General features: G+C 40.9%; 3 protein-coding genes and 1 pseudogene across 3 annotated transcripts; all 4 read left to right on the top strand.

Moving 5' to 3' along the window:
* The first annotated feature begins 1919 nt into the window (after positions 1–1919).
* On the top strand, positions 1920–4943 carry LOC118559362 (annotated as a pseudogene).
* A 573-nt stretch (positions 4944–5516) lies between these two features.
* On the top strand, positions 5517–8264 carry LOC118559359 (protocadherin gamma-A2-like). The gene has a single exon (XM_036130035.1). It carries the CDS (start codon positions 5802–5804, stop codon positions 8247–8249), a length of 2448 nt encoding a protein of 815 aa, XP_035985928.1. The 5' UTR covers positions 5517–5801; the 3' UTR covers positions 8250–8264.
* Positions 8265–8802: 538 nt separating this feature from the next.
* On the top strand, positions 8803–12897 carry LOC118559351 (protocadherin beta-16-like). Its single transcript, XM_036130023.1, has 2 exons — positions 8803–11457; positions 12853–12897. Exons 1-2 carry the CDS (start codon positions 9076–9078, stop codon positions 12895–12897), a joined length of 2427 nt encoding a protein of 808 aa, XP_035985916.1. The 5' UTR covers positions 8803–9075.
* Positions 12898–18629: 5732 nt separating this feature from the next.
* On the top strand, positions 18630–26461 carry LOC118559360 (protocadherin beta-16-like). Its single transcript, XM_036130036.1, has 2 exons — positions 18630–21559; positions 25591–26461. The coding sequence occupies exons 1-2, from the start codon at positions 19160–19162 to the stop codon at positions 25612–25614; spliced, it is 2424 nt and encodes an 807-aa protein (XP_035985929.1). The 5' UTR covers positions 18630–19159; the 3' UTR covers positions 25615–26461.
* Positions 26462–26484: the final 23 nt, after the last annotated feature.

The following is a 26484-nucleotide window of genomic DNA, read 5'->3' on the forward strand; positions in this document are numbered from 1 at the left end:
CTATGTGCAATCGAAGTGGCACCGGATCTGTCAGTATAAACACACATCCTTTCTGAAAGGCCCCTGAAGCTGAAGCACCACTGATGAAGAGGCCTCACACCATGAAGACCAAGGAGCTCACCAAACAAGTCAGGGACAAACTTTTTGAGAAGTACAACTCCAATCCAACTTTATTTATAAAGCATTTTAAAAACTAACAGACCAAAGTGCTGTGTAGATTGAAAGCAAATATACATACACATACAATGAATAAGTACAAATAAATCAAATATACAAACCCAAATACAAAGCCAACGCCCTTTTGGTTGTTAAAAGCCTGAAAAAAATTTGTTTTTAAAAATAATCTAAAAACCTGTTCGGGTGGAAGCCTGCCTATGTTTTGCAGCAGCAGGCTATTCCAAAGTAGTTCCTAGATACATAAGGTCTCCTCGGCGCTTCCACCTGGTTCTTAGCACTGACAGCAGCAGCAGATCTGAGAGCACGAGGGAACACATATGGGTGTAAAATCTCAGAGATATAAAGAGGGGAAAGTCAATTTAAAGACTTAAAGTGTGTTTCATTAAGCATCAGCTTATTTTGGCCAGTAGCTGTAGCTGAAAAGGGCAGCATTTGAATTCTGCCTTAATTTGGCCATCAAAAGTATAGTTATGTGTTTAAAAACCAAGGTTTCTTGATATTGGCTTCAAATACTGACCAAGACAATTTGGGTAAAGGTGCAGATTTGAAAAAATATCCAAATATTTGATGTTTCCCATAAGCACCATCCAAACTGACATCTTCAAATGGAGAGCACATGGTACCACAACAAATCTGCCAAGAGAAGGCCACCCACCCAAACTCTCAGACCAGGCATGGAGGGCATTAATCAGTGAGGAAGCACATAGACTAAAGTTAACCCTGATTGAGTTGCAGACTTCCACAGCAGAGACGGAAGTATCTGTCCACAGGACTGCAATAAAGCATGCACTCCGTAAAACTGGGCTTTATGGAAGAGTGGTCAGAAAAAAGCCCAATACTCAGTGTGAAAAAAAGGACAGAAGTTTTTTTTATTTTTTAAAAGGCATGTGGATGACTTCTGAAATGTATGGAGAAAGACGCTCTTTTCAGATGAAACTAAAATTGAACTTTTCGGCCACCAACAAAAATGATATGTCTGGCACAAACCCAACCAATCCTATGATCCCAAGGGCACCATTCATAAAGTGAAACATGGTGGTAGCAGCATCATGTTGTGGGAATGTTTTTCAGCAGAGACTGTGAAACTGGTCAAGGAAACTGCAAAACTGTTGTTTTGCAGAACCTGTCATTCTGCCTGTGATTTCAGACTGGGGCTGAGAATAACCTTTCAGCAGGACATTGGCCCGAAGCATTCTACTAAAGCAACACTGGAGTGGTTTAAGGAGACATTTAAATGTGATTATGGAATGTCCTAGTCAAAGTCCAGGCCTAAATCCAACTGAGAATGTTTGGCTAGGCCTGAACATCACTGCTAAACAGTGAAAACCAAACAACATGAAGGAGCTGGAGCAATTTTGCCTTGAATGGAGAAAAACCTCTGTAGCCACATGTGGCAAGCTGGTATAGAGACTCATTCAAAACCACTTGCAGCTAGAATTACCACAAAAGGCAGCTATACAAAACATTGCCTTTTCTTCTAAACTTGTGTTGCAAATAATTGCAAATAATAAGTTATCCTTTTTTTTTCTTTTCTCAACTATTCATTAGACAGATTTTTTTTTCATTATAGTCGACTAAATCTTACCAGTGGCTCTCACACATAGTTTGTCTTTTTGTTTATAATCCTCTATATTTAACACAAATTTACCTCGGCCAACTCTGTGTTAGGCTGGTTTTAAAACTCACCATTGTTATTTGAGAAACATAAATATTTGACTCCATTCAGATTGCAATAAAAGTCAGATATGGCAAAAATAATTTCTGCAGTTATGAGCTCTGGACTCTTGGGGACGCTGTTGACTTGGGTCTCGACGACTGAGTACATGATTGCGGCTGCACCTCCTTTGTGACATCGCCATAATACAACCAGACCTCGGCAGAGAACAAACGACGTTTTGAGAGCGAGAACAAGGGAGCAACATAGAAAAAATATATTTCTAACAACGAAGGATTTCTCTGCTGGAGACATTTCACATCCACAAAATCCGAACTGATGTTGGAATGCAAAACGGAGCGTTTATAAAGGATACAAAGACATCGTGAGGCAAACTGGAAAGGACATCGGACTGAACAATGAAGCGGCGAGCTCTGGCGTTTTTCTCGCTTTTCCTCCTCGACTCGGTGATTGCGCGCATCAGCTATTCTATTCCGGAGGAAATGCCGAGAGGATCTTTGGTCGGAAATATTGCGCAAGATTTAGGTTTAGATATTAAACGTTTTATATCCGGCAAAGCACGGATCTATTCCAGAAACACAGAGGAGTACGTGGAGCTGAACAGAGAAAGAGGAGTCATCCTCGTTAAGGAGAGAATCGACAGAGAGGTGCTGTGTACAGAGACCACGGTTTGTGCTTTAGATTTTCAGATTATTTTGGAAGGTCCGATGGAATTTTACATGGTTACCATCCAGATTACAGATATTAATGATAATCCACCGAAATTTGAAAGAGGTGAAATGGCATTTAGAATAAGTGAGTCAGCAGCAGCAGGGGCCAAATTTGTGTTAGAAAGGGCGGAGGATAATGATGTTGGAATTAATGGAATTCAGGGATACGACTTAAAACCGATGGACAATTTTGTTCTGAAAGTGCGCAAAACAATGCCTGATGGGACCAAAAACGTGGAGATGGTATTAAAGAAGCCTTTAGACAGAGAAAAGCAGGAGCAGATAAATCTGGTGTTGACAGCTGTAGATGGAGGAGAGCCGCAGATGTCAGGAACAATGCTGATTGTTATTACAGTTTTAGATGCTAATGATAATGCTCCTGTTTTTACCCAGAAAACATATAGAGCTACTGTTACTGAAAATTCTGCTATAGGCACCATTGTTGCTACAGTTACAGCATCAGATGCGGATGAGGGACCTAATAGTAAAATACTGTATTCAATTACTGATACACAAGGAAATGTAAGGAAAATCTTTAAGGTGGACCGAGAAAATGGCGATGTTTCTCTGATTGGAAACATTGATTTTGAAAAGAACAGACATTTTCAAGTCAATATAGGTGCAACTGATGAAGGAGGGCTCACTGATTTCTGTGAGTTAATTGTTGATGTGATAGATATTAATGACAACAAGCCTGAAATTAACATAATGTCCAAATCAAATGTGATATCTGAGGAAGCTGAACTAAATACAGTTGTTACAATGATAAATACTGAGGACCCAGATTTTGGGGAAAATGGGAATGTAAAATGCTATGTGAATGAAAACATACCCTTTATTCTAAAATCATCAACAAACAATTTTTATAGTTTAGTGACAGACAGTGAATTAGACAGAGAGATGGCCTCTGAGTATAACATCACAGTGACCTGCTCTGATGAAGGAGTCCCCTCCCTCTCCAGCAGCGTCACTCTCACCTTGCAGATCTCTGATGTGAATGACAACGCTCCTGTCTTTGAGAGGAGCTCCTATGAGGCCTACATTGTAGAAAACAACACACCAGGTCTCTCTATATTCACAGTGAAAGCCACAGATGCTGACTGGAACCAGAATGCCCGTGTTTCTTACATACTGGAGGACTCCTCTGTTAACGGAGTACCAGTCTCCTCATATGTGTCCGTTAGTGCTGATAGTGGAGTCATCCATGCAGTGCGCTCTTTTGACTACGAGCAGATCAAAGATTTCCAGTTCCGCATCAAAGCGCAGGATGGAGGCTCTCCTCCACTCAGCAGCAACGTGACTGTGAAAATGCTGATCCAGGACCAGAACGATAACCCTCCTCAGGTTCTGTACCCGGTCCAGACTGGTGGCTCTGTGGTGGCTGAAATGGTGCCTCGTTCAGCAGATGTGGGCTACCTGGTGACTAAAGTGGTGGCTGTTAGATGTGGACTCTGGACAGAACTGCCTGGCTCTCCTATAAACTGCAGAAAGCCACAGACAGGGCGCTGTTTGAAGTGGGCTCACAGAATGGAGAAATAAGAACAATCCGTCAGGTGACTGATAAAGATGCTGTGAAACAGAGACTGACTGTGATAGTGGAGGACAACGGGCAGCCCTCTCGTTCAGCTACAGTCATTGTTAACGTGGCGGTGGCGGACAGCTTCCCTGAAGTGCTGTCCGAGTTCACTGACTTTCCCTCACGATAAGGAGTACAATGACAACCTGACTTTTTACTTGGTCTTGGCTCTGGCTGTGGTCTCCTTCCTCTTCATCACGTGTTTAGTGGTTATTATATCAGTCAAGATCTACAGATGGAGACAGTCTCGCATCCTGTATCACTCCAACCTCCCTGTGATTCCATATTATCCTCCACGTTACTCAGACACTTTGGGAACAGGGACTCTGCCACACGTGTACAACTACGAGGTGTGCAGGACCACTGACTCCAGAAAGAGTGACAATAAGTTTGGAGGAGCTGGTGGTCAGAACGTGTTGATAATGGACCCCAGTTCTACAGGAACCATGCAGCGGATACAGAGTGAGAAGAGCATCCTGGATGAACCTGACTCTCCTCTTGAGGTTAGTTAAGCAAATCAGCTACACCATGTTCACGATTCTCAAGAAATAATATAGCATTTTCTTGAATTTCATATTCCACCTATCATTTATGAGCTTTTTGGTTTTATAATTTTTAGAGTTTGATCTTTGGATGTTGATCTCCTCTTCCCTTGGATGTAACATATTTTCATGTAGGGATATCTCAATTTTAAACTGAGGTAAAAAATGTGTACATCTTATGGCATCTGGCTAATTACATTATTTGATATTTACCTTTATTTATTTTTGAAGTATTTGATAAAATATTTTTGAAGCAATTTATTAAACATTTTTGTGTTGCATATCTCACTTGATATCTCTCTTATACATATTTTAGTAAACATTTGAATCTAATCACCCAAACCATTTCGTTTGAATTGTTTCCTTCATTCTACCGTACATATATTTTAAAACAACAAATTTATCATTCAGCTCACAACATGCAGCAAAAATGTTTTCCATTAAAGCTTTTATTGATTATTATTTTTTTATTATTTAATTTTGGCCACTTTTGGATGTAGGTTTTTTTATATGTATAATTTTGACCGTTTATGTTTCCTACAGTCATTAGAGATTGTTCGATATATGTTTTTACTCAGTGCATTTTGTCAGTTTGATGTTTTAGTATTTTTTTTAATTCCAAGTATAATTTCAAACTTATATTATTCGGGGACATTTTCAGGGACATTTTCATTATATTATGAATTTTGAACAAAACGGTTTAAGATTATAAAACAATTTGTCCCAATAATTTAACAAAGATATATATTTTTATTTATACTTTTAACATGTGTTGCTGTCCCAGACAGTGCGATGTCATTTGAAAAATCTATGGTTGCTGTTTGCAGTTTTGCGTTATGAACTCTGAGGGCCGCTATAGACCAGCGTGTTGACGAGGGAGTGCGCGTCTTACCAGCTGCATGTTCCCTCGGCATAATGAACACTCGGCACAGAGGAAAGACATGACGCGGTCGGTGTGCTGAATAAAAGATCATAAGGGAAAACAGCTCTAATCGGTTTCGTCCAAATATCTGGGATATACTTTGTGAATTTAGGCCATTGGGCCTCGGCTGGATTTTTTTTTTTCTTTTGACTTACAGACAAATCGGTGGAAATCGCGGAGAAAACAGTCTGATAGAACAATGAAAGGACGAACGCTGCTGTGTTTTGCCCTCGTTTTCTTTTCCTCGGCGACTGGACAAGTAAGCTACACGATACCGGAGGAAATGCCAAAGGGATCATTAGTGGGTAACATAGCGCATGATTTAGGTTTGGAAACCAAGCGCCTAATGTCTGGCAAAGCCCGCATTTACACCTCTGACCACGACGAATACATCGAGCTGAACAGAGAAAGAGGAGTCCTCCTCGTTAAAGAGAGAATCGACAGAGAGCTGATCTGCAAGCAGACGACGCCCTGCGCCTTGCATTTTCAGATCATTCTGGAAAATCCCATGCAGTTTTACACGATCACTGTCCAGGTCACCGATATTAATGATAACCCACCGACATTTGAAGGAGACAAAATTGAATTAAAAATGAGCGAGTCAGCGGTGGTTGGATCAAAATATGAACTGGAAAGGGCTCTTGATCTGGATGTGGGAAGAAATGGTCTTCAAAGGTATGAATTAAAACCGACAGATAATTTTGCTCTAAATTCGCATAGTAAAATTGATGACAGTAAAAACGTTGAGATGGTGTTACAGAAGCCTTTAGATAGAGAGAAACAGGATCAGATAAATCTGGTGTTGACAGCTATAGATGGAGGAGAGCCGCATATGTCAGGAACGATGCTGATTGTTATCACAGTTTTAGATGCAAATGATAATGCTCCTGTTTTTACACAGAAAACTTATAAAGCTACAGTCCGTGAAAACTCATCAGTTGGAACAAATGTTGCAACTGTGAGAGCGACTGATGCGGATCAGGGCTCCAACAGTAAAATAACATATTCCATAACAAATAAATTGGATAATGTGAGGAAAATCTTTAATATAAATTATGAAAATGGGGACATTACTTTAATTGGAAATTTAGACTTTGAAGAATCGCGTAATTTTCAAATAAATTTACGTGCAAGTGACGAAGGAGGGTTAACTGATTATTCTAAGTTAATTGTTGATGTGCAGGATGTGAATGACAACCAGCCAGAAATTAACATAATGTCAAAGTCAAACGTGATAGCAGAAGATGCCACTCTTAACACTGTGGTTACAATGATCCATATTGAAGACAAGGACACAGGGGATAATGGGAAAATTAACTGTTTTATTAGCGAGAATGTAGAATTTACATTGGAGTCGTCAGCTAATAACTTTTACAGCTTGGTGACAGACAGTGGACTAGACAGAGAAAAACACCCTGAGTATAACATCACAGTGACCTGCTCTGATGAAGGAGTCCCCTCCCTCTCCAGCAGCGTCACCCTCACCTTGCAGATCTCTGATGTGAATGACAACGCTCCTGTCTTTGAGAGGAGCTCCTATGAGGCCCACATTGTAGAAAACAACACACCAGGTCTCTCTATATTCACAGTGAAAGCCACAGATGCTGACTGGAACCAGAATGCCCGTGTTTCTTACATACTGGAGGACTCCTCTGTTAACGGAGTACCAGTCTCCTCATATGTGTCCGTCAGTGCTGATAGTGGAGTCATCCATGCAGTGCGCTCTTTTGACTACGAGCAGATCAAAGATTTCCAGTTCCGCATCAAAGCGCAAGATGGAGGCTCTCCTCCACTCAGCAGCAACGTGACTGTGAAAATGCTGATCCAGGACCAGAACGATAACCCTCCTCAGGTTCTGTACCCGGTCCAGACTGGTGGCTCTGTGGTAGCTGAAATGGTGCCTCGTTCAGCAGATGTGGGCTACCTGGTGACTAAAGTGGTGGCTGTAGATGTGGACTCTGGACAGAACGCCTGGCTCTCCTATAAACTGCAGAAAGCCACAGACAGGGCGCTGTTTGAAGTGGGCTCACAGAATGGAGAAATAAGAACAATCCGTCAGGTGACTGATAAAGATGCTGTGAAACAGAGACTGACTGTGATAGTGGAGGACAACGGGCAGCCCTCTCGTTCAGCTACAGTCATTGTTAACGTGGCGGTGGCGGACAGCTTCCCTGAAGTGCTGTCCGAGTTCACTGACTTTCCTCACGATAAGGAGTACAATGACAACCTGACTTTTTACTTGGTCTTGGCTCTGGCTGTGGTCTCCTTCCTCTTCATCACGTGTTTAGTGGTTATTATATCAGTCAAGATCTACAGATGGAGACAGTCTCGCATCCTGTATCACTCCAACCTCCCTGTGATTCCATATTATCCTCCACGTTACTCAGACACTTTGGGAACAGGGACTCTGCCACACGTGTACAATTACGAGGTGTGCAGGACCACTGACTCCAGAAAGAGTGACAATAAGTTTGGAGGAGCTGGTGGTCAGAACGTGTTGATAATGGACCCCAGTTCTACAGGAACCATGCAGCGGATACAGAGTGAGAAGAGCATCCTGGATGAACCTGACTCTCCTATAGAGGTTAGTTATTATAGTCAGATATGTATTTGTTACAGTTCTACAACTATTTATTTTTTCATTTGAATATTTTGTTCCCACTTTTGTTTCTGTTTACAACGTTCTGATGCTATGAATTTTACAAATACTTTACACTCACAAAAGTGAACCTGGGCAGTTTTCTATTCTATGTAGATGTTATTTTAGCGTTTTTAAAGGCTTTTCGTTGTCTTATAAAATATAACTTTTAATACTCATTGGATATGAGCTTTAACCATTTGATCCTGATTAAAAGACCTTGAGGACTTAAAGACAGGGTTTTAAACGTACTGGATTTCAGGACCATGGATAGAACTATTGCCTCCCTCCTCCTCCTGCTGCCCCTCACTCCGACTTTTTTCTCTCTCTCTCTCTCTCTCTCTCCCTCTCCGTATTTGCGGTAGTTCTATTACACGTTTTGATTTATTATGGCTATATTTTGGGTTTTGCTGTAGTTTTGTGATTCGTGTTTCTGTCTGAATTGTGGAACCCCTTAGTCTTTAAAAAAACAATGTGTTCAGGATTGCGTTTTTATACCATAAACAGATATATTTCCAGGAGTCAGTTAATATTTAATGTACAGCTCTTGCAGTTTTGGTTTTTCAACTCTGTGGACCGCTGTTGGCCCATTTATTGCAGTTGTAGACAAGATTTAAAGCAACCCCGCTCCGTGCCATGTCAGTCTTTTGAGGAAAAGAGGCAGAGAACGCACTGCATGTATAACTTACAGATCGCCTATGGCCACTTGTAAATCGACCAGTGTTCCTTCTATTATCTAGATCTGAAGGATTTTACGTGATTTTATTTCTACGTTGCCTTTATTCAAACTGACTTTTGTTTTTTTGCACGGGAGTGCAACACATCGGACAGAACAATGGGACGGCAAGTACTGTTTTCCATCTTGCTCTCTTGCGTTTGCTCAGCTCTTGGCCAGGTCAGCTACTCTATTCCTGAGGAAATGCCGAAGGGATCTGTGGTGGGAAACATAGCGAGAGATTTGGGTTTGGACGTGAAACGACTGAAATCGGGTAAAGCTCGCATCTTTACCGGCGACAGCGCGGAATACGTCGAGCTGAGCAGAGAAAGAGGAGTCCTTCTGGTTAAAGAAAGGATCGACAGAGAGTCGCTCTGCAGGCAGACGACGCCTTGTGCTCTGCATTTGCAGATCATTATGGAAAACCCCATGGAGCTTTTCCGAATAACAATCGAGATTACGGACATTAACGACAACAGTCCCAGCTTTAAAAATGAAGAGAAGCGTTTTGAAATCAGCGAATCTGCCGTCGCGGGCTCTAAATTTGTTTTAGAGAAAGCCGTTGATTCAGACATCGGCAGGAATGGCATAAAAAATTACAGCTTAAAACCTACTGATAATTTTGCGTTGAAAGTAGAAAATCAGGCAGATGGAAATAAAAAGGTTGAGATGGTTTTGCACAAGCCTTTGGATAGAGAGAAAGAAGAACAGATCGCGTTGCTGCTAAAAGCTGTAGATGGGGGAGAGCCCCAAATGTCTGGCACAGTGAAGATCTATGTGACTGTGCTCGACGTGAACGACAACGCTCCTGTTTTTACTCAGTCTGTTTACAAAGCAGCCATAGCGGAAAATTCTCAGAAAGGAACCACGCTGACCAGGGTCAGTGCAACCGATGCAGACAAGGGGATAAACGGGAACGTTTCCTATGCACTGTCGACTTCTATTGATAGTTTGGGAGATATATTCGCAATAAAAGAAAATGGCGAAGTGATATTAGTGGGCGAGGTTGACTTTGAAAGAGCGAAAAGTTATCAAGTTGACATCGAAGCTACAGACAGCGGCGGCCTTTCTGACTCCAGTAAAATTATAGTTGATGTTGTTGACGTTAATGATAACGACCCGGTTATTAGTATATTGTCAAAATCTGATTTTATCCCAGAAGATTCTCCTTATAATACAGTCATAGTCATGTTCAGTGTCCTTGACCCAGATTCAGGTAACAACGGCCGTGTGAGTTGCAGGATAAGTGAAAATATGCCATTTACAATTAAAACTTCATCAAATGACTTTTATACCCTTGTAACAGACAGTGAATTAGACAGAGAGCTGGCCTCTGAGTATAACATCACAGTGACCTGCTCTGATGAAGGAGTCCCCTCCCTCTCCAGCAGCGTCACTCTCACCTTGCAGATCTCTGATGTGAATGATAACGCTCCTGTCTTTGAGAGGAGCTCCTATGAGGCCTACATTGTAGAGAACAACACACCAGGTCTCTCTATATTCACAGTGAAAGCCACAGATGCTGACTGGAACCAGAATGCCCGTGTTTCTTACATACTGGAGGACTCCTCTGTTAACGGAGTACCAGTCTCCTCATATGTGTCCGTCAGTGCTGATAGTGGAGTCATCCATGCAGTGCGCTCTTTTGACTACGAGCAGATCAAAGATTTCCAGTTCCGCATCAAAGCGCAGGATGGAGGCTCTCCTCCACTCAGCAGCAACGTGACTGTGAAAATGCTGATCCAGGACCAGAACGATAACCCTCCTCAGGTTCTGTACCCGGTCCAGACTGGTGGCTCTGTGGTGGCTGAAATGGTGCCTCGTTCAGCAGATGTGGGCTACCTGGTGACTAAAGTGGTGGCTGTAGATGTGGACTCTGGACAGAACGCCTGGCTCTCCTATAAACTGCAGAAAGCCACAGACAGGGCGCTGTTTGAAGTGGGCTCACAGAATGGAGAAATAAGAACAATCCGTCAGGTGACTGATAAAGATGCTGTGAAACAGAGACTGACTGTGATAGTGGAGGACAACGGGCAGCCCTCTCGTTCAGCTACAGTCATTGTTAACGTGGCGGTGGCGGACAGCTTCCCTGAAGTGCTGTCCGAGTTCACTGACTTTCCTCACGATAAGGAGTACAATGACAACCTGACTTTTTACTTGGTCTTGGCTCTGGCTGTGGTCTCCTTCCTCTTCATCACGTGTTTAGTGGTTATTATATCAGTCAAGATCTACAGATGGAGACAGTCTCGCATCCTGTATCACTCCAACCTCCCTGTGATTCCATATTATCCTCCACGTTACTCAGACACTTTGGGAACAGGGACTCTGCCACACGTGTACAACTACGAGGTGTGCAGGACCACTGACTCCAGAAAGAGTGACAATAAGTTTGGAGGAGCTGGTGGTCAGAACGTGTTGATAATGGACCCCAGTTCTACAGGAACCATGCAGCGGATACAGAGTGAGAAGAGCATCCTGGATGAACCTGACTCTCCTATAGAGGTTAGAATACTTTCACATTACTTGGAAATGTTAGAATCAAACCCCACTTTGCTCCTGCATGTCTAAATTTTACAACCAGCCATTCTCATGGTTTTCATCAAAAACACAGTATTTTGTAAGCGCATCCTGCTTTATTCCAAATATTCTGAGAGTTCTGTGTCACTTTTGTAACAGTCCCTTAGGTTAAATGACTTGTCTAAATATGTTTTGTAATTTTTTTTTTTTCAGTACATTTGATAATCACAAATTTTCTCATTGCGGGACAAAAAAGGAATTCTTATCTAATCTGCATCCTTTACCTAAACCGTTGGTACAATGACTAATCAGAATTTCACATATCCTAACACGTTTCCTGCACTTGCATCATAAATAGACAGACAGCAAATTACAAAATATAACAAAACACTTTGCAGGAAAACATAGGAACAGGAGCAGTACGTACAAGAGGGGAGGGGTGTATATTTTTTGTACATTTAAACTTTACATGCATAGAACACCATATACGGGCTTTATGTAGGGCCTATCTGTAATAGTGCAATGTGCTTGTTTGTTTCTAGCAGAGTAGCTGGCTACCCTTGCTGTAAAGCTGCACTCAGACCAAACGCCTTTTGAGTGTCAAAAAGGCGTCCAATTCCTCAACATGGACGCTTGTGCACATAAGTCGGACGCGCTGTCTAGAACCTCAACACTCTGACGGTGCGTCTGGCAAAGTGCCACGCGCTGGGAGGAGCTACCCTGTTGTTTTCCTCAGCCGGAAAATGTACTCATTGAAATGATTGAAAATTGAAATGAAATCGAGTTGCTTGGCTTTATTTGCCAAATAATATAATCTGTGCCATGTCTGAATTTAGAAATAATTTATAGGCGTTTTGAGTTTGGTGAGTTTCACCACCTAATGCAGGAACTGCGCACTGCACACGGTCGCTTTCAGCAATATTTACGTCTCACACGAGCCCAGTTTGATAACCTGCTGACTGGCATCGGTGCCCGCATCTCCAGCCAGGACAGCAACTATAGGCGCCGTATTTCAGCTGAATAGCATCTTTCCATCAGTCTCAGGTTAATGCGCATTGTTCTGGAGGCTTGATGATAACATTTATCAGTCATAAGTAAAAATATCCCCCGCTAATTCACATAGTTGAGTTTCTGATTGGTTAAGCCCCATGTCCAGCTGTAAAAGTTCAGATTTTCCAACTCTTGGGTCCACTGCTCTAGAGGTGCTTAAGGCGTGTCAAGCCAATCATGCATCACTAAACGTCCGGAAAGCTTCAAAATGCGCAGCTCAAGATGCGCATGACGCAATGCGAGACGTCTCAAAGCCTCTTGAGGCTCGTCCGCTATAGACACCATGTAAACCCGATGTTTTTGATGCTCAAACGTTTGTTCTGAACGCAGCATACGGCGTTCATTGGGCTCATCAGAGAAATCGCCTGGGGATAGAAACTGGATCTATGTCGGCTCGTTGCAGTTTGAACCTGTCAGGTTTTGTGGATGAACTGAACCACACAGAGATGGATGAAAACAAGATAGACTAAATGATGGCAGTGGAAAAGATGATCAGTAGCTCCTGTGGAAGGTTGTACTTCTTAAGTTGCCACAGGAAGTACAGTCTCTGCTGGGCCTTCTTTCGGATGGTGTTAATGTGTGAGGATCTCAGGTCCAGGGAAAGGGTGGTTGCTAGGAACCGGAAGTGATCCACAGCAGACAGTCTCCATTGTCTTCAGCAGGTCTAGCTCCATTGGGTTCTGAATGTACCTTTCAAGATATAAAATCACAAAGTGTAACTCAATTTAATAGAACAGGCCAACAGGAAACAATTTGGACTCTAGCAGATTTATGGGAGTTCAGAGTGCTGTTAACATGCGTTTTTTTTTTTCAATTTACAAGTGGATAAAATAGGTATACTTGCAGAGAAACATCATCTTGTCGCTTGTCATATTCAAAAACTAAGGTTAAATATTACTTTTAGTACACAGATTTTATTTTGGACGGTTAAGGTGCCTTTGTTAAGTATTTTGACTGTTATACAGTTCACTTACAGGACACATGAGACAAGTTTTCCTTTATTTTAAAATCTTTACTTGCCATTTTCATCCATCATCTATACTCCTTTTTTGCAAGGTCATTTTATTTAACCTTTATTTAATCAGATAAAAACCCCATTGAGATCAAGACCTCTTTCACGAGGGTGACCTGGCCAAGAAAGGCAGCAGCACACGTCATGACAATCAGAACAGATGAACAACAACAACAAACAGGCAGCAAAGACAAGTGCAGCAGTTATAGATACATTAACAAAATAAAAACATAGACACTGTTCAAAAGATTAACCTTGACAGTTTCTTAGAGTAAAATGTAATGCTCCCAATGGAACAAGTACTGATATTTTTTGTTCAGATTGGAGAGCATTCAAAGCAGAGGGGGCAGGGAAACTGAATGCTTTTTTTACCCGTCTCAGTCCGATCATGAGGAGCAGAAAAGTCATATTGGGGCACATCTTGATCATGTCACCTGTGGCTGTCCTCCTGCATAGATTTGACAAAAAATATGAAATTAAAACTAAAACCAAAAAGGTAAAAAGAAACCCATAGTCTTTTCTATCGGTTTTCATCATGTGTGATCAGTAAAAGCATAAGGGTGTAAAAAGGTCAAGGAGGAAATGTGTGTATGTCAACGTTTCTTTTGCTAAATCAGAATATTTTACCATTGATTATACTAATTTCACTGACAAAAATCAAAGTATGCGATTCAGAATTAGCTTTGCATACCTGAGTTAGTTTTCCAGGAACGGTCTCAACTTGGTCCCCAAAACGCCTCCCCCAAGCATTCATCAAGCCCATAAGTTTTGGTGTGTAGGAGTCAGGTTTGGACACGATGGTCTGTTCCAGGGAAATTGTTGTGATCCTCCTAAATTCTTCTTAGATCTGAAATGACACATAGTCAAAGGAACACCTGCACTCCCCAGACAGTAAAGTAAAAGCACAATGTCTCTTAACGCTGTGGTTGTGTGAATTACTAGCCAATGCTAATTCAGCATCCAAATGACATTGCTCTGTTGTTCCACCAGAAAATGCTCATGCTGTTTCAGTATTCATTCACGCAGCGGAGCGTTGCGTGGTGCAGCTCCAAGGACCCAGACCACAGCAGAACCCTGGTATCAGGCTGTCTGTGAAGCTAAGAACAGCTAGTGCTAGCTTAAAGTTTTCTTGTCTGGGCGAGTTACAACTTTGCTGATGCGTATAGTCCGGTGCGACTTATGTTTTTTTTCCCTCTTTACGGCGCATTTTTGACTGATGTGACTTATATTCCGGAGCGACTTATAGTCTGAAAAATTTGGTAAATATTTTGATGCTCTGAAGCTACAACCATTTCATTACATAAACAGCTGACCTTTTTTTCGCCGCCGATGTCCAGTTCCCTAGATCTCAACCGTACTTGCAATTGGCTCCAAAGTGTACGATCCCCCTGAAAATAAACAGACACAAAATGTTTCATTAATACTTTGCATGAATCTAAAACACTTTATCATTATAGCATTCATAATAACATTTATAGAAACCTACCTGAAGGAAAACAGCTAAACTAGTTGCCCCTTAGGTTTTGTTTTCTTTCAGTGCAATGAAGCATTGTTTTAAGGACTTTCCTCAGTTACATTACTGTGATGTTTCTATGAACACACCACCTCTCTGTATATGTTGGATGCTGTATATCGTGGAGAATTACGGTTCATAACAGGGTATGGGTACTGAAGGTCACATGACCACCAGTATCAATCCCTATGCCCATCCATTGGTACATTTTCATCTGTCCTTGCACTTATCCCACCTAACTGAGCCTCCTACATTTCCCTTACACAGACTTCGCTCTCAGGACTTTATCTCCCATCCAGAGCTCTGTTGGTATGATCGGAACGTGGAAAATAATTGTTTTCTTAATTTGCCCTGTCAACTTGGAGGATTCTACAGCAGGATCTGAAGCTATCCATGCTGATCCCTCTGGGACAATTCAAAATTATCTTTAACAAATAAGAGAAATCTTCCTATGAAACTTGTTCTTTTTAGGTCACATTTTACTGGTTTTATTAATTTATAAGTTGTTGTTGTTGTTTTTTGGTTTGCTTTTTATCAAAACAGCTCTCTTGTAAATGAGATTCTGAATCTCAATGAGACTTTTATACAGGGGTCCTGGTACAATAATATTAGGTCATAAATAATTTTGCTACAAATAAAGAAGTTCATGTTGACTAGATTGTTAGTCAATCATTTAACAGTCACTGTTGTCTATATGAACAGTGATTTAACAAAACAAAAGTGAAGCTGTAAAACTTAGGGGTCAAATGCAGTTTGGTTTACCCTCATCCTTTTTTTCTAGCTCACCTAGGGGGAAAATTAGGCATAAAAATGCAATCAGTGGAAAAAAACATCCCTTCTGAAAACTAAATAAACCTCCCGCCAATTTCAGCACAAGCTGCATTTCATGTACCGTAAATACTACATGCTACATTTGTCCTTGTACATATTTTTCTTCCAAGGATGTTTATTCTATAAGTTTTTCTATTTTCTTCTTTTCTTTTTTATTTTGAGGGTTTTACATTTTTGAGAATGTTCTTTAAGAATGCTTATGTTTCATTTTTCTATGTTTTTCATAATAAAGACTCTTGATTCTTGAAAAGTTAGTTTAGAGCCCTGCTCCTTTCTACCATACAGTGCCTTCACTCAGACTGTCAGCAAATTAAAACTTAAAGCTTAAATCAACAAATTATTACCATCAGAATGAAATTGTATTCCAATTGAGAGGACTGGTTTATGATCCATAATGTGATCAGCATCCATCTAAACACTTGTTCCGGTTAACTCATGACCTTACAATGTTTGCATGTGGCCGCAGCGCTGTGCAGCACAGAACATTTTGGGATGATCATCAATTCCTCCCACTTTCTCAACAGCATAAGTTGCTGAGCTTGTAGCATAATTATGGAAAGCGTCTCTACCATTCTAAGAACCTGGTTCAGGTCCATTCTATGCGCTCAGAACAGTCAGAACCAACACACCTCCGTGTTTATTGTTGTTTTTTTCGCAAGAAGAAGTACAAAACTTCTGTGGTTGTTTTATGGAATATCCACAACTCTGCTAATGGTAGAGAGGTTCTACTTTGAATAAATCTTGGTGTAACTAAACGCACATCATGATCGGATTATTTGATTTTGAGCCCAAATGAACTGTGCATTCAGAATACTTGTTTTGCACGTAAACAAGCTCCTGTCATTAACCAGCTAACAAGCTACCAGACTGACATTAAGGCGGCACCCCTAGGCACGACTTCTGCCACACAGGACTCCGCTCACAGCCCACCAGCCAAGCGCTGTCAGCATTTCCTCACTTTGAAAGGGAACAAACGTCAGATATTGTAACGACTTACCCTGCTGTTGATCTCCCTTCGCCCTCATCAATGACTCCATGTTGTTCCAGCTCCTGCATCATCACTGTGGTGTTCTCCTGCCATATCAAAGAAAGAGAGAGAGTGACGCTTTAATCGGGCGACACAATCAATCCATGATGAAATGTGCTGCCAACGCTTTTGTCGTTTTTTATCGATCCGTTGTTGCAGCCCTAGTCAGAACACAATACCCTAACGTTGTACAATACTTTCAATACCACAAAATTGTATTTCCAACTTACACAACCTGATAACTCCTTTTAAATGACACCCAACAGATATGAAAGCTAGGGTCTTCAACTATTACAGTGAACAAGGTGAATACAAAATTAAAGCTGTGTGGATCAAATTCAGGGTATTATATTAGTGCAACAGTTTGAGAGAGAAAAAACACATACTTTAAAAACTATATTTACGTGACGAACAACAGCAGCTGTCTTATACCTGTGAGACAGCGCTGAGGGAAGTAAGAACTCGCGTAACAGCTCTCTCTGCTGCCTCAATACAGTGACTCGAGAACTACTGGTGCTTTCGGTAAAGTCGCCATTAAAACAATAAAATGTTGCTACTAGTCGCGTTTTGAAAGCAAGTCGCTAAAGGAGTCTGAATGTTCACCAAATATAGCAACAAAGACGAAATACGGGCAGCACTGGCCTGTCTTCTCTATCTTTTCGTCCCTCCTGAGAGCGCAAGGTACAGCAGCCACGTGCCAGCTTTACAGACAGACCGGAAGACGCAGGCGGTGTGGGTTTTTCAAAATAAAGTACATCTTAACGTTTCATGGCATTTAAATTCCTTTCAAACTCGTATTGTGGTTAGTAAAAGTGCACAAATATAGCATATAATATAGGATAATATAGGTCATTTATATCTTATATGCTTTACATTGTTTTGACATATGTATATTTTAAAAACTTCAGCCTGAAGATGTAGGGGCTTTTATTTTGCCGTGGCGGTAGCGGAAACCCTGCCAATAATAACTACGCATTCAAATTAGACATTAGCACTAAAAATGTTAGCTTCTGGGGCTAACGCAGATTGCATCCTTTGAGTCAACATTCGAGGTTTTTCCCTCAACGTTTTGTAAAGCACACTACAGTCAACCCACAACACGCAAACACGTGATTTTAAAAATGCATTTAAACTAAAGACAACTTACGTTTCTTTCGAGCCCGTCGTTTTCTCCTCGCAGCATCAGCATATGTCGGTCTGTCTCCTCAGCTTGCGCTGTCCTCTCTGTGTGCGCCTGCGCACATTCAACACTTCATATGTAGGGTAAAAATTAACTAATACGTTCATGTTTATGTGTTGCCAATAAAAAAACTGTTAAAAATCACTGGTAAAATCATATCAAAATGTAATTACTTTACACGGTACTTTTATTACATTAATTTTATTATTCTATTGTAGAAATGACAAAGACCAATTTGGTATTATAAAATAAATAAAATTCAGTGTCTTTTGGATGATTTATTTTAAACAATTTGTCATAGATGACGTTTGAATCAAGTTATTCAATATTTATATATAATATATAAGTTCCATGCAAGACAAAAAAAATATTAGTATCAACTACCTGTCCATAGTCTTTAAAATGACTATAACGTAAGATATTATTTCTTTATTATGTGTTTACTGCATAAGACAGCCCACGTAGCGAGGAAAGGGTAAACAGAGAATGAATATTTACAAAAACTAGAAAAAAAAAATCTGCAGTTCCAATTAACATCAAACAGGCTTAAATCAGAGGCAACAATGCTTTGGCTTGCCTCTAATTAAAGTTCCAATAAAATTAATATCAATTGTTCCCAGCAAAGGAGTTTGAGTTGATAAAATCCCCTTTGAATAATCTGGTGCCCGATACCATTTAAGGTGCAGGGTTTCAGTTTTGTAACAGCTTGAAGGTGTATGTACAGTTTTGCATATACGGCTCCTGCTGGTTGCTGCAGAGTGTTTGGCTGCAGTGCACGAGTTTGCACTCGCAGGGCCGCTGTTGGCCCGTGCAGATATTTTCTTCCTCTTTTTAATGCATTGAACAGAGACAAATCTACACATATAACCCAGAACCGCTCAACCAAAGGACCAGGGATCATATCGCTGCCGTTCCTGCGTATATTTTGGTATCGGGAAGCAGATTGGGAAATACAAATATAGCCTACTACATTTTCTGCTGGATTATCTCTTTTTTGGGGAAACTTGGCGTTTTGGAATAAAACGCCCTGTATTTTTTATTTTTATTTTTTTTTAAGAGTGTGAGGAGGATATCATGGTGGACCGAACAATGAGATGGCAAGTGCTGTTGTTTGTCTGGATTTTTTCGCTCGGCTGTGCGGCAGGGCAGGCCACTTACTCGATTCCAGAGGAAATGTCAAAAGGCTCCCTTGTAGGAAACATAGCGCAGGATCTAGGGTTAGATGTGAAAAGACTGAAGTCCGGTAAAGCGAGAATATATACGGAATATAAAGCAGAGTACATCGAGCTGGACGCAGACAGGGGAGTCCTGCGTGTGAAAGAAAGAATCGACAGAGAGGCGCTGTGCGGGCAGACAACGCCTTGCGCTTTGCATCAGCAAATTACACTTGAAGATCCGATTGAATTTTATTCTGTTAACGTCGAAATTAATGACATAAACGACAACGTGCCCACCTTTAAAAAAGAGGAGATGAAATTTAGGATCAGCGAGTCGGCGGTGATTGGGGCAAAATTTGTATTAGAGAGAGCGATGGATCTGGACGTGGGTGCGAATGGGTTGCAGAGCTATTCGCTTAAACCAACGGATAATTTTATTTTAAAGCTTCACAATCAGCAAGATGGCAGCAAAAAGGTGGAGATGGTTTTGCAAAAACATCTCGACAGAGAGGCGCAGGATCACATCGCCTTAACTCTGACTGCCAGCGATGGCGGTGAGCCTCAGCTGTCTGGAACAATGCGAGTGGAGATTTCAGTGTTAGACGCTAATGACAATGCCCCGGTTTTTACGCAGGAAACCTATAAGGTTACGGTTATGGAAACTGCTACCAGGGGTACTATTTTGAGTACAGTCAGTGCAGAAGATGCAGATGAAGGCTCGAATGGAAAAGTGGTGTATTCAATAACAAACACCTTGGACGACGTGCCGAATTTATTTCAAATAGCGGAAGAAAGCGGCGTTGTCTCTTTAATTGGAAACTTGGATTATGAAAAGACACAGCGGTATGAAATACATGTACAAGCTAGTGATGATGGAGGACTAACAGATTCGTGTAAGATCAGTGTTGAAGTCACCGATACAAATGATAATGCACCTTCTATAAATATCATGTCTAAAACAAAATCTGTAACAGAAAATTCTCACCCAGGTACGGTGGTTACAATAATCAATGTTCAAGATGCTGACTCTGGAGATAACGGGAAGGTGGAGTGTAGCATTGGAGAGAACATGCCGTTTTTGATAAAAGCAACTTCCAAGAAATTTTATAGTTTAGTAACAGACAGTGAATTAGACAGAGAGATGGCCTCTGAATATAACATCACAGTGACCTGCTCTGATGAAGGAGTCCCCTCCCTCTCCAGCAGCATCACTCTCACCTTGCAGATCTCTGATGTGAATGACAACGCTCCTGTCTTTGAGAGGAGCTCCTATGAGGCCTACATTGTAGAAAACAACACACCAGGTCTTTCTATATTCACAGTGAAAGCGACAGATGCTGACTGGAACCAGAATGCCCGTGTTTCTTACATACTGGAGGACTCCTCTGTTAACGGCGTACCAGTCTCCTCATATGTGTCCGTCAGTGCTGATAGTGGAGTCATCCATGCAGTGCGCTCTTTTGACTACGAGCAGATCAAAGATTTCCAGTTCCGCATCAAAGCGCAGGATGGAGGCTCTCCTCCACTCAGCAGCAACGTGACTGTGAAAATGCTGATCCAGGACCAGAACGATAACCCTCCTCAGGTTCTGTACCCGGTCCAGACTGGTGGCTCTGTGGTAGCTGAAATGGTGCCTCGTTCAACAGATGTGGGCTACCTGGTGACTAAAGTGGTGGCTGTAGATGTGGACTCTGGACAGAACGCCTGGCTCTCCTATAAACTGCAGAAAGCCACAGACAGGGCGCTGTTTGAAGTGGGCTCACAGAATGGAGAAATAAGAACAATCCGTCAGGTGACTGATAAAGATGCTGTGAAACAGAGACTGACTGTGATAGTGGAGGACAACGGGCAGCCCTCTCGTTCAGCTACAGTCATTGTTAACGTGGCGGTGGCGGACAGCTTCCCTGAAGTGCTGTCCGAGTTCACTGACTTTCCTCACGATAAGGAGTACAATGACAACCTGACTTTTTACTTGGTCTTGGCTCTGGCTGTGGTCTCCTTCCTCTTCATCACGTGTTTAGTGGTTATTATATCAGTCAAGATCTACAGATGGAGACAGTCTCGCATCCTGTATCACTCCAACCTCCCCGTGATTCCATATTATCCTCCACGTTACTCAGACACTTTGGGAACAGGGACTCTGCCACACGTGTACAACTACGAGGTGTGCAGGACCACTGACTCCAGAAAGAGTGACAATAAGTTTGGAGGAGCTGGTGGTCAGAACGTGTTGATGATGGACCCCAGTTCTACAGGAACCATGCAGCGGATACAGAGTGAGAAGAGCATCCTGGATGAACCTGACTCTCCTCTAGAGGTTAGAAGGCTTTAAATCTTTCTATATAGTACATTCCTTCTGAAATGCTATTAAGTAGATATTTATAAGATAATAAACTTGTAAATTAATTTATTCTTTCCACTTGCTTTCCATTTTTTAAAACTGTCCATTTGATAGATGGCTTATTAATTTTTGTTTCACAAGGTCAAATATCAACTATCTTTTCTATATTTTTCTCAATTAAAAATTTCTCATCTTTTTTTTTTAAATAATCGATTGTTCCTGAAAATATAAATTTCTCTATCAAAAGTTTTTGAATTTACCAATAACTGGCACTGGGAAAAAAACAGCCTGGATGAACCTGACTCTCCTATAGAGGTTAGATTGTTTTTATCTATCTAGTCCCTTTTGATCGTTATGTTCCCACCATATGTTTTTATGAGATAGTGAAATTACTTACCACAGAAAAGTATTATTGTTCCTTTCATTTCGATACAAAAAGGTTTTATTTAACTATTAATTTAAAAAGAATTACTAATTCTAACATTATTTTAACACACAAATTGTTAAATATGTTTTGATGAAGCTGCTACTTGATGCTACAATATCAAGTTTGCCGTTTTATTAGGCCAAAGATAGAGATAGATAGATAGATAGATAGATAGATAGATAGATAGATAGATAGATAGATAGATAGATAGATAGATAGATAGATAGATAGATAGATAGATAGATAGATAGATAGATAGATTTCAATTTTCTATTGCAAAGCATTTTCATTGGTTCTCCATTGCATTATGGTGACAACTGAATTCTCCATTAAGTGGAGTTTGTGGATATCTTTTCGTTTTTTTGTTTATTTATTTATTTATGTATTTATTTATTTTAAATCCTTAGAGAATATGGCCTCAGAAATACACGTATGGGACACAGACATATGCGCATAGCGCCATCTAGGCATGTTCTAGAAAAATGCAATCATGAATGATGTTGCAAATTCGTTTGGTAATTTCAAATCAAATGCACCTGAAAACAATCCGCCAAAAATTACTGATTAGGTTAGGTGGTCAGGCTGTCAATCTTCTCAATTTCAGCACAAGGGACAGCGCCATTGTCTGCAGTATTCTTTTTAATCCTGTCATGGCGCTTTCTCACGAAGCTAAACCTCATTGTTGAATACCAGGTTCTATCATACAGTTCACAGTACATTTGAAAGTGCAGATTTGTGAGCTCTTGATTTATTGTACTGATAAAAAAATATACAAATGTATAGTCCGGCTAATTTAAAATAATGATATCATTTATATTATTCTCGAAGATCCATATTTTCCTTAAAATACTGAATAACAATATTATTTTGTAGGGCAACAACATCTACATTCTGTTGAGTTGTAGTGTTTCTGTTTGAACTCACAGGGCCGCTGTTGACCATAGTGATTATTAAACAGCAGACTTATAATAGGGCCTCCTCTCTCATGTCCGCATTATGAAGAAAGAACACGACGGGAAAGGATCGCACTAGATATTTATAAAATCAGCGAACGAAATGTCGGCGTGAGGAGTTCAGCACTGTTGTGTGGATTATGCCTGGTTTGAAATCCTTTTTCTGACTGGAATTGAGATCAAAATACTCGCCTTTAACCATCGGGTTTTTATTGGGAAATATAGCCTACTCGGATAGAACAATGACGAGGCAAGTAACGCTGCTCATCTTTGTCCTCTCCCTCGGCTTTGTGCTCGGGCAGGTCTCCTACTCTATCCCGGAGGAAATGCCCAAAGGATCTTTAATAGGAAACATAGCTCATGATTTAGGGCTACAAATCAAACGTCTAACATCGGGGAAAGCGCGAATATTCACCCGAGATAGTGACGAATATGTCGAGCTGAACAGAGAAAGAGGAGTCCTCCTTGTTAAAGAGAGAATCGACAGAGAGGCGCTCTGCAAACAGACGACGCCTTGTGCTCTGCATTTTCAGATTATTTTGGAAAATCCGATTGAATTTTATAGTGTTGCAGTCCAAATCGAAGATATAAATGATAACGTGCCAACGTTTGAGAAAGGGGAAGTAACATTTAAAATAAGTGAATCGGCAAATATAGGTGCAACATTTGCGCTAGAAAGAGCTGGAGACCTAGATGTGGGCATGAATGATCTTAAAAGTTACACTTTAAAGCCAACAGACAATTTTGCTTTGAAGCTCAACAACAAAGCCGGAGGTAATAAAAATGTAGAGATGGTGTTACAGAAGCCTTTAGACAGGGAGAAACAGGAGCAGATAAATCTGGTGTTGACAGCTGTAGATGGAGGAGAGCCGCAGATGTCAGGGACAATGCTGATAGTTATTACAGTTTTAGATGTTAATGACAATGCTCCTGTTTTTACACAGAAAACGTACAAAGCTTCAATTACTGAAAATTCACCTGCTGGCACCATTGTTGCTGCAGTCACCGCCTCCGATGCTGATGATGGTTCCAACAGTAAAATAAGATATTCAATTAGGAACACATTAGATGGCGTTAGAAAAATATTTGAGGTAAATGCGAAAAACGGTGAAGTAGCACTAATTGGAAACACAGATTTTGAAGAATCCCGAAATTATGAAATAGATTTACAAGCTACTGATGAAGGTGGGCTCACAGATTCTTGCAAATTGATTGTTGATGTGCAAGATACAAATGACAATAATCCAGAAATAAAAATTATGTCTCAATCCACTGTTTTATCAGAAGATTCAAAATTAAGTACTGTTGTCACAGTAATTAGCATTGATGACAAAGACTCTGGGCAAAACGGAGAGGTTAAATGCTTTATAAGTGATAACATACCTTTGGCTTTAACCTCATCAAACAATAATTTTTATAGTTTAGTTACAGACAGTGAATTAGACAGAGAGATGGCTTCTGAGTATAATGTCACAGTGACCTGCTCTGATGAAGGAGTCCCCTCCCTCTCCAGCAGCGTCACTCTCACCTTGCAGATCTCTGATGTGAATGACAACGCTCCTGTCTTTGAGAGGAGCTCCTATGAGGCCTACATTGTAGAAAACAACACACCAGGTCTCTCTATATTCACAGTGAAAGCCACAGATGCTGACTGGAACCAGAATGCCCGTGTTTCTTACATACTGGAGGACTCCTCTGTTAACGGAGTACCAGTCTCCTCATATGTGTCCGTCAGTGCTGATAGTGGAGTCATCCATGCAGTGCGCTCTTTTGACTACGAGCAGATCAAAGATTTCCAGTTCCGCATCAAAGCGCAGGATGGAGGCTCTCCTCCACTCAGCAGCAACGTGACTGTGAAAATGCTGATCCAGGACCAGAACGATAACCCTCCTCAGGTTCTGTACCCAGTCCAGACTGGTGGCTCGGTGGTAGCTGAAATGGTGCCTCGTTCAGCAGATGTGGGCTACCTGGTGACTAAAGTGGTGGCTGTAGATGTGGACTCTGGACAGAACGCCTGGCTCTCCTATAAACTGCAGAAAGCCACAGACAGGGCGCTCTTTGAAGTGGGCTCACAGAATGGAGAAATAAGAACAATCCGTCAGGTGACTGATAAAGATGCTGTGAAACAGAGACTGACTGTGATAGTGGAGGACAACGGGCAGCCCTCTCGTTCAGCTACAGTCATTGTTAACGTGGCGGTGGCGGACAGCTTCCCTGAAGTGCTGTCGGAGTTCACTGACTTTCCTCACGATAAGGAGTACAATGACAACCTGACTTTTTACTTGGTCTTGGCTCTGGCTGTGGTCTCCTTCCTCTTCATCACGTGTTTAGTGGTTATTATATCAGTCAAGATCTACAGATGGAGACAGTCTCGCATCCTGTATCACTCCAACCTCCCTGTGATTCCATATTATCCTCCACGTTACTCAGACACTTTGGGAACAGGGACTCTGCCACACGTGTACAACTACGAGGTGTGCAGGACCACTGACTCCAGAAAGAGTGACAATAAGTTTGGAGGAGCTGGTGGTCAGAACGTGTTGATAATGGACCCCAGTTCTACAGGGACCATGCAGCGGATACAGAGTGAGAAGAGCATCCTGGATGAACCTGACTCTCCTCTAGAGGTTAGAATACTTCAGATTTCATAAATGTACACAATATGAACATCAACGGTTTCCACTACAGTCTATGTAGATACAACACTATGGATAGCAACTGATTTTTCTTCCTTTAATGCATTTTATTTTTGCATGCTCCTTTATTGATATGATCAATAAGCTTTTAAATGTTTATTTTATTATGTATTTAGTAGAGGTTGTGCTGATTCTCCTCTGGGGTGAGATATCAATTTTATTGATTTATTTGAAGCTAGTTATTTATTTATAAGACGTCATTGATTTTGAATACTCAATGTTTCTCCTTCATTATGCTGGATATGATTTTTCTTACGGAACCAAAATGTGCGTGTGTATCTTTTAGATTTTTTGCTATGATGTATAGATTTACAATGTAGTCAGCTAGATTTTGAAAGATATATCTGGTTGTGTCAGGTTTTGAGTTTTTGTCAGATTCCTAGATAAGAAACCAAAGATGATTTAATTGTCCCAGTTGATAAAATAAAGTAGTGGGGTTCATAATATTATAATTTCGGGCAGTGCTTTAAGTGAGGAAACAAAACAGGGCAGGTACTTACCTTTTTGCATGCACAGGCAGAGGCTCCAGCCTAAACAAATTCATAGTTATAGTAATCATAATAATGAAATATTTAAAATCAAATGTTTGAAGCACATTATTTTATATAAGCTATATAAAAAAAAATTTGCTCACAAAAAAGATGGACATCTCTCTAGTCACTCCCCCATCACCCCAATATGTAATTGAGTTGTGAAAAAAGTTACCCAAACTACAGGTGATAGCTACTCTAACAAAGTCACGAGTTGAACAATGGAAAAAAGTTTGGCAACGGGAATGATTAAAAAAAAATCTGCAAAAATATTATAAAAATAATTTTTTTTTTT

This window comes from Fundulus heteroclitus, unplaced genomic scaffold, assembly GCF_011125445.2.
Source record: "Fundulus heteroclitus isolate FHET01 unplaced genomic scaffold, MU-UCD_Fhet_4.1 scaffold_279, whole genome shotgun sequence".
Lineage (NCBI taxonomy): Eukaryota > Metazoa > Chordata > Actinopteri > Cyprinodontiformes > Fundulidae > Fundulus > Fundulus heteroclitus.

What these genes read in the sequence shown, in the direction of transcription:
- LOC118559359 (XM_036130035.1), top strand. Translation starts at nt 5,802, where the DNA reads ATGAAAGGACGAACGCTGCTGTGTTTTGCCCTCGTTTTCTTTTCCTCG.
- LOC118559351 (XM_036130023.1), top strand. Translation starts at nt 9,076, where the DNA reads ATGGGACGGCAAGTACTGTTTTCCATCTTGCTCTCTTGCGTTTGCTCA. An exon ending in AACCTGACTCTCCTATAGAG is followed by an intron (nt 11,458 to 12,852) that starts GTTAGAATACTT and finishes TTCTGAACGCAG; the next exon opens with CATACGGCGTTCATTGGGCT.
- LOC118559360 (XM_036130036.1), top strand. Translation starts at nt 19,160, where the DNA reads ATGGTGGACCGAACAATGAGATGGCAAGTGCTGTTGTTTGTCTGGATT. An exon ending in AACCTGACTCTCCTCTAGAG is followed by an intron (nt 21,560 to 25,590) that starts GTTAGAAGGCTT and finishes TCTCCTCTAGAG; the next exon opens with GTTAGAATACTTCAGATTTC.